We start from the raw sequence: 8,090 nt of genomic DNA on the forward strand, positions 1-8,090 counted from the left end.
CTGACAGATAGTGCAACACGTTAGCTATTACTATTTCAAGAACCATATAATCCACAAGCACATAATCCCCTCAGCAGCCCCACTTTCCTCTTCCCAGAGCCACTTAGCAACGCAGGAGCCCAGCAAGTGGGGAATAGACATCAGCTTCCCATTCCATATCCCAAGTCAGGGAATACTCTCACACGCAGGAGCTTATTGGATGCTCACCTGCAAAGCGAGGTGCTACCTTTGCCATTTTACAGAGAAGGGAACTCAGTGCCAAAAAGCTATTGGACTAGCCGAGAGCCAGGGGTAGAATCCCAGGCCATATTAAAACCCTGGTCCTGGACTCCAGCCTGGCCCAATGTATTAGCTCCATCTCTGCCTCTCCCTCCAACCCGCCTGTCCCACCGCTCTGAGCTGAAGGAGTGGGCTCCGTATTAACCCGTCCTTGCTTCTTCCCAGCTGAATGACGTTAGACAAGTCACCTACACTCTCTGAGCCTCATTAGGAACACTTCACAGATACTGTCCCACTACTATGCAGTAAGTGTTACTGAACATGAGGAAACCAAGAGTCAAGGAGTTATGGGACTTGCACAAGGGCACACAGCTGGTATGACGCGGGTTCAATGGGATATCTTTGTAAGCAGCCCGCGTGTGCCCAGTATGCAGTAGGTGTTCAATACATGGTCACCATCATTACTATTTCTCCCACGGAAATGAGTGACCACACAGGTCTCCAGGTGCCTTCCGGGCCCGCAGCCATTCAGCCTGGGAGCCACAACATCACATGAGCCGTACTATCTTTAGCTAGGGAGATATTTATATCCCCCGGGGGAAGAACTTCCGCTCTTGGAGAGCCACAGAGCCACAGAGTGCGTGGCGTCAGGCCCTCAGGCTCGCCATGCCGCGGGGCCCGGAGGAGCCGGTGCAGGTGTGGGTGGGCGGCCAGCTCTTCCAGGCCGACCAGGCCCTGCTGGTGGAGCACTGCGGCTTCTTCCGCGGCCTCTTCCGCTCGGGCATGAGGGAGGCGCGCGCGGCCGAGGTGCGCCTGGGCGTGCTGAGCGCGGGCGGCTTCCGCACCACGCTGCGGGTGCTGCGCGGCGAGCGGCCCGCGCTTGCGGCCGCCGACGAGCTGCTGCAGGCCGTGGAGTGCGCCGCCTTCCTGCAGGCGCCGGCGCTGGCGCGCTTTCTGGAGCACAGCCTCACGTCGGACAACTGCGCGTTGCTGTGCGACGCGGCCGCCGCCTTCGGCCTGCGAGACGTGCTCCACAGCGCCGCGCTCTTCATCCGCGACGGCGCGCGCGAGCTGGCGGCCGAGCTGGCGCTGCCCGAGGCCCGCGCCTACGTGGCGGCGCAGCGGCCCAGCACCTACGTGGCCGTGAGCACGCACGCGCCCGCGCCCGGCTTCCTGGAGGACGCGTCGCGCACGATGTGCTACCTGGACGAGGAGGCGGACGCGTGGCGCACGCTGGCCGCGCTGCCCCTGGAGGCCAGCACGCTGCTGGCAGGCGTGGCCACGCTGGGCAACAAGCTGTACATTGTGGGTGGCGTGCGTGGCCCCAACAAGGAGGTGGTGGAGCTGGGCTTCTGCTACGACCCCGACGGCGGCACGTGGCGCGAGTTCCCCAGCCCACACCAGCCGCGCTACGACACGGCGCTGGCGGGCTTCGACGGCCGCCTCTACGCCATCGGCGGCGAGTTCCAGAGGACGCCCATGAGCTCCGTGGAGCGCTACGACCCGGCCGCGGGCTGCTGGAGCTTCGTGGCCGACCTGCCGCAGCCGGCCGCGGGCGCGCCCTGCGCGCATGCGTGTGGCCGCCTCTTCGTGTGCCTGTGGCGGCCGGCCGACACCACAACTGTGGTGGAGTACGTGGCGCGCGACGACTTGTGGCTGCCGGTGGCCGAGCTGCGGCGTCCACAGAGCTACGGCCACTGCATGGTGGCCCACCGCGACAGTCTCTACGTGGTGAGAAACGGACCTTCCGACGACTTCCTGCACTGTGCCATCGACTGCCTCAACCTCACCACGGGTCAGTGGACGGCGCTGCCCGGCCAGTTCGTCAACAGCAAGGGAGCGCTATTCACGGCCGTCGTGCGCGGCGACACCGTCTATACGGTCAACCGCATGTTTACATTGCTCTACGCCATTGAGGGTGGCACCTGGCGACTACTTAGGGAGAAGGTCGGCTTCCCACGGCCTGGATCCTTGCAGACCTTTCTCCTCAGGTTGCCTCCTGGCGCTCCAGGGCCTGTGGCCTCACCGTTGCCAGAACTGTGACCCCTGGGCTGGCTTTAGGAGGGGACGCCTCGAGTCTTCCCTGAGACAGGCTGAGTGTGGGAGGCTGGCCTTAAGAGCTTCTGGGAACTACTTTCTGTTGACACGCCCAGGTCTGGTGGCTTCTGGTGGTGTAACCTCGTCCAAAAAACTCAGGGAGCAGTGACCACGGCAGGGTCTGAGCCTTCAAATCACTTGGACTCTGCTGAGAGCTGGTGGGTCACGATGTCAGTGAATAGGGTTGGGAGGGGGGGTGTTAGGATTTGAGTAATCCAGACTTGCATGTAATGAGTCAGTAATCCAGTGTGACTAGGAGTGGGTTAAGTGATGTTAATCAAACTGCCAATCGGTAGACAAGAATTGGGTACTGACTATGTGCCCAACACAGTGCTAGGCCTAATGAGAGCTTTAGTTGTCAGGGGTCCACAAAGCTTAGAGTCTAGCCCAGAAAAAGTCTTAACGGTTATAGGACAACAAATAGATTTACACACACTTGTAAGTCAGTCCACAAAGAGTTGAAGGCAACATGCAGAATTTTAAAAACCCACCCACAATATGACAAAAGACAGTACTGAAGTCAGGGCAAAGGGAAAATAGGAAAAATATATAACTCCAGGAAGGAGGCAAGTATGCAGACTGTATGGAAGAGATAGGCAGGGTACATTTGGCTGCTGAAAGGGAAGGTTCAGACCATGGAGACTGAGCTCAGAAGAGGAGGAGAGATGGGGAAGGCTAGGGCAGGTGGGAAGGGTCTCTGTGAGCCCAGTCTTAAGGGCCAAGTCTTGAGGATAGGTGGAGGTGTCTGGGGAGGGGGTGAAGCTGGGCAGACTTGTAGCGGATAACTGAGCTGAACCTGTTGGGGCGGGGAGAGAGGATTCCCCACATCCACTTTGGGGTATGGGGAGCCTCAAGGGAGCATCTAGGTGTAAGCCTTTTGCTCATCCCTTTTTGCCCCTCCAAAGGGGCAGTGGACTGTTAATCTGTATGACTTCAGGTCACTGAAGGCACCAGCCCAGTCCTGCCTCATCTTCCTCACTTGTATCCCCTCCTCCACATTCTGTAGGTTCGCTGTCTTATCCTAGCCTCTGTTCCTGCCATCCCCTGGGCCTGGAGTGCCTTTTCTCTTCCTGTCTGTTGGCTCTATACCAGCCGCCTCTTGGGGATTGGCTGGTCCAGCTCTTCGCTTTCCTGCCCCCTGGCTGTAACATCACTCTGTGTGTGTGCAGTGTTTGCGTGTGCGGATGGTAAGGGCAGAGATCCTGTGCTGTTAACAGAGCTGGGGCACTGCCACACCTGCAGAGTAAAATGATGATGTCTTGAGAGAACCCAGGCAATAGAGGCCACTAGTTAGGGATCTAATGCTGACCTCTGTTGTAAGATGAGGAGTCTTGTCCCTCTGAATACCCAGCTCTGGCTTCTGGGCTGATGCCTGCCCCAGCCCTCCAGCAGACTTCTCTGAGTGGTCCTGAATGGTCTCCATCCTCCAGGACCTGAGGCCCATGGGAAATCCTGGCCTCATCGGAAGTGGAGAAAGCAACATCAGCATGGCTCCTGGGCACAGAGGCTAGTGTCAGGGCTGCCCCTACTCCTAATCTATGTCCCAAGTCTGGAGAATGTTGCCTTCAGAAGCCTGGGACATTCCAGTCCTGGAGTAGCCTAGTCTGATGAGTCACAGCAATAAACCCTGACTTTTGCGTCCTGTGAATGATGTGCAAAGTACTTTCACATCCATCTTCCCCCTCCACACCTGTGTCAGGCCTGGGAGTTGGGTACCCTCACCCTGTGGCAGATGAGATATGTGAAGTTCAAAAGCTGAATGGCCAGCCCAAAGCCACATGGCATGGCAGAGTCCCTCACTTGTGGTTCCATCAAAGTATAATTTTTTATCATGTGTCAAAGATTGACTTAACTTGCTAATAAGGGAACCATAGAATGGCAAAGCTGGTTGAAAAGCGCATTTGAGAGACAGATTTGTATATTTAGTTGGAAAGATATTCTGAAATATGTTTGCTATGTTAAAGAGCAAGCTGGTTAATGTCTTATGGGGCAATAAAACCATAAGTTTTGTGGTTCTCTACTGGACAGAATTCCCTTGCATCTTTCCATATATGCGCCTACACACTTGTGCATGCACCAAAAGTTAGCATGTGACTTCACAAAGCCTGGGGCCTAATCAATAGAAAATTATAAAACAAAGGTACACTCCCCTTGAGAATTAGATAACTCTTTACTGTTCCTCTGTCCTAAAGTGACATTGAAAGGCATGCAGTCCTCCTTTTGCCTTACTTCCAAGTTATGAGTAATTTTTCATAACAGTAGAGCATTTTCCTCCTTGCTTATGCCTCTCGTCCAAAGCTGAAGACCTGAGACTTGCATTGTGGAGATGTGTCTGCTGACGGGCTCTCGAAACCCACAGAACTTTGTGTTTGGCTGCACTTGGGGCTGCTGCGATGGGGCCTCCTGCCTCCTGGTGTTTGGTGGTTCTTCATCCAGATGAAGCCCTTTCTGAGATGTCTTTTGTGCATAATAACACAGTGTTCACAGAGAGCTTTCCCACAGTTGACTTATTTGCACTAAGGATTTTAAGTAGTAGATAGTTCGGCAACGTCCCTACTGCCCCTTTTAAAGAAAGATGAAACCAGGCCGGGCGAGGTGGCTCACGCCTGTAATCCTAGCACTCTGAGAAGCCGAGGCAGGCAGATTGCTCGAGGTCAGGAGTTTGAAACCAGCCTGAGCAAGAGTGAGACCCCGTTTCTACTATAAATAGAAAGAAATTAATTGGCCAACTAATATCTATAGAAAAAAATTAGCTGGGCATGGTGGCGCATGCCTGTAGTCCCAGCTACTCGGGAGGCTGAGGCAGTAGGATTGCTTGAGCCCAGGAGTCTGAGGTTGCTGTGAGCTAGGCTGATGCTACGGCACTCACTCTAGCCTGGGCAACAAAGTGAGACTCTGTCTCAAAAAAAATAAAGATGAAACCAAAGAGCGCGTGATTGGAAGAGGCACAGCTAGGAAGGGGCGTATGCTTGTGACCTTCTGAGATGGACAGGGTGTTGCTGATGGTCTTCTTAACATTCCCCTCCCTTTTCTCCTTCTCTGCACCCCCAACTCTTTTTGGGGGTCATTTGCTCACATGGACCTAGCCCTTGTTCCTCCCTCTCTGTAGGAAAGTTAACTGTGCTGGGTTCTCTCACCTTAGGATATAGCTGGGAGACCCACAGCCTACTTCACAAGGGTGTTGATGACTGGTTTAGGCCCTGGAGGAATGGGGGGGTGTTTGTATTTTCACAGATGACTCTATCTCTCTAAGTGTGGAGGAGAATTTCATGACCCAGCCCACCTTCTACCCTAGCCTAAGGGCCGAGCTGTTAGGGCTCCTAGTCCACCCACAGCCAGTGTGTGTGTTCTCTGCCCACTACCCTCGGCAGGGATGGTTACCATGCCTGGTGTGCAGTTGAGGAAACCAGCAGAAAGCCAAAATGACTCACCCAAAGTCACATGGCCAGTTAAACAGAAGAGCAGGGTCTTGAACCCAGGACTTGGGATTCTCTCAGCCTCTCTTACCCTGGCATTAAGACTTGTCCACTGTGTGAAAGTGTTTGGGGGCACAAACCAGATGCAGGTGTGCTAATTTCAGAGATGCTTAGGGGTTGCTAAGCTCAGAAGGCAAGATTTGAAATCTCTCCAGTCCAGAGGCCACTCTGAGAAGTCTGTCCTTCCAGAGAGAAATACCCAGCTTAAAACAGAAGGGAGGGGCCAGGAGTAGTGGCTCACGCCTGTAATCCTAGCACACTGGGAGGCCGAGGCGGGTGGATCATTTGAGTTCAGGAGTTCGAGACCAGCCTGAGCAAGAATGAGACCCCGTTTCTACTAAAAAAATAGATATTAGCTGGACAACTAAAAAAATATATATATATGTGTGTATATATATATATATGTATGTATATATATATGTATATATATATAGTCGGGCATGGTGGCGCATGTGTGTAGTCCCAGCTACTTGGGAGGCTGAGGCAGGAGGATCACTTGACCCCAGGAGTTCAGGTTGCTGTGAGCTAGGCTGATGCCACGGCACTCTAGCATGGGTAACAGAGTGAGATTCTGTCTCAAAAAAAAAAAAAAAAAACCAGGAAGGAGAATTTTCCTGAGCCTCGTGGCAGCCCTGCAGCCCAACTGTTGGAGCTCTGTCCAGTCTTCCACACACATTCTCCTTGACCCTGACTCCGGATGCCCTGCACCCAGGCTTTCCTCCCCCGGGATTATCCTGTTCTGTTTACATAGCCTGCCGGACAGGGCTGGAGAAGTTAGTCCTTCCCACACTCCGCCAGGGCCTGCTTCCTTGGGTGCCTTCCGTCAGCGTGTTCCCATGGCAGCCAGAGCCATCCTAATGGAACTGCAGTCAGTCGTGTTGCTGCTCCTCTCAGAACCTTGGGTGGCTCCTCATCTACTCAAATGAAAGCCCAGGTCCCTTGGAATCTCCCACCCTGAGTCCTCCCTGACTTCATCTCCTGCCACTCTCCCTCTGGCCTCATTGCTCTTCCTCAGACACAACAAGCACTCTCCCAGCTCAGGGTCTGCAGACTGGGTCCTTCTGCCTGGCCTGCCGCCCTCACTTGGCCACCTGGCTACTCCCCTGCCTCATACAACTCTTTGCTCAGATGTCACCTTCATGACAAGGCTTTTCCTGATCTCCCTACTTAAAATCTACCTCCCTTCTCTGCATACCCTACTCCCTTTCCCTGTTTTATTTTTCGCTGTAGCTTCAACATCATCTTCCATGCTACATTTTCACTTGTTCATTGTTTCCTCCTACTAAAATTTTAGTTCCATGAGGACAGAGATTTTTGTTTGTTTTGTTTACTGCCGTATCACCAGGACCTAGAACAGTGACTAGAACATAGTAGAGGTTTAAGAAATATTTGTTGAATGAATGGTGCTTAATGGATGTCTGTTGAAAAAAAAACAAATGAATGAATCAATTGATCAGTCAATCAAGGGAAACCCCACAGGAAAGGTACAGAGAAAGGCCCTCAGATTTCAGAGGAGAGGGTATCATTTCTGGCAGGGTTGTGGGGGTTGGGCAGGTGGCCAGAGATGACTTTTCTGGGGAGGTGATGAGCTGTCCAGCCCACCCTGGGAAGAGCGGGCTCTGGGAACAGCAGCCACTTGTGGGTCACTTCTCTTCCTTCAAGGGAAGGGAAGAGGCTGGGATTGGAAGCGCTAATCATCCGGTGAGGAATTGCTCCTCTTGGCCGTGGAATACACACAGGGCTGCTCTGTTTATTTTTCTTTGGCCCCAAGCAGCTGGGCCTCTTTTTCATCCTAATTGCTGTGCTTCAAGTTGCTGTCACTTCCCAGGAACGGCAGCAAAGTAACTGTGCTGGTGGGAGACACAGCTGTCGGAAGACAGGCCGCCCCTGAGCATGGACAGTGGGCACAGGAGGGGACCCCGGTGGAGGAGGTCTCATCCCAGCAGTGTCCCCTGTGGCCCTCAAGATTCTGCCCCATCTGGAGTGGGGAAGCACGGAAAGGGGCAGCCCCTCTCTCTGGTGTCTCAGCAACTACCAAAAGTAAAGGGGGCCTTCTGCTGGACACGGCGCCTGGGAGCAGGGCATAAGCGTCTAGGCCAACCCCTCTGTTTGCACAGGGGAGGGACGTGGGGTGGAGGCAAGCCAAGCAACCTGCCTGGAGCCACACAGCAATGCGGTGGCCTAACCCTTTCCCGTAAAGCTCATCCCTCTTGCGTCCCATTCTTTCAGCGCTTGACTTTGACTCAGCAGATAGAAACAAAGGAGTTTCTCTCCAATGGTGGTATTTGGGCACCTGTG

At 53.9% G+C, this 8,090-nt stretch overlaps 1 protein-coding gene across 1 annotated transcript; it reads left to right on the forward strand.

The window, feature by feature from the left end:
* The first annotated feature begins 840 nt into the window (after nucleotides 1-840).
* Nucleotides 841-2,951, forward strand: KBTBD13 (kelch repeat and BTB domain containing 13). Its single transcript, XM_012758739.2, has one exon. The coding sequence runs from the start codon at nucleotides 886-888 to the stop codon at nucleotides 2,260-2,262; it is 1,377 nt and encodes a 458-aa protein (XP_012614193.2). The 5' UTR covers nucleotides 841-885; the 3' UTR covers nucleotides 2,263-2,951.
* Nucleotides 2,952-8,090: the final 5,139 nt, after the last annotated feature.

The sequence above is a fragment of the Microcebus murinus genome, chromosome 6 (assembly GCF_040939455.1).
Source record: "Microcebus murinus isolate Inina chromosome 6, M.murinus_Inina_mat1.0, whole genome shotgun sequence".
NCBI lineage: Eukaryota > Metazoa > Chordata > Mammalia > Primates > Cheirogaleidae > Microcebus > Microcebus murinus.

Excerpts from the sequence above, each read along its gene's own strand:
- KBTBD13 (XM_012758739.2), top strand. The coding sequence starts at position 886 with ATGCCGCGGGGCCCGGAGGAGCCGGTGCAGGTGTGGGTGGGCGGCCAG.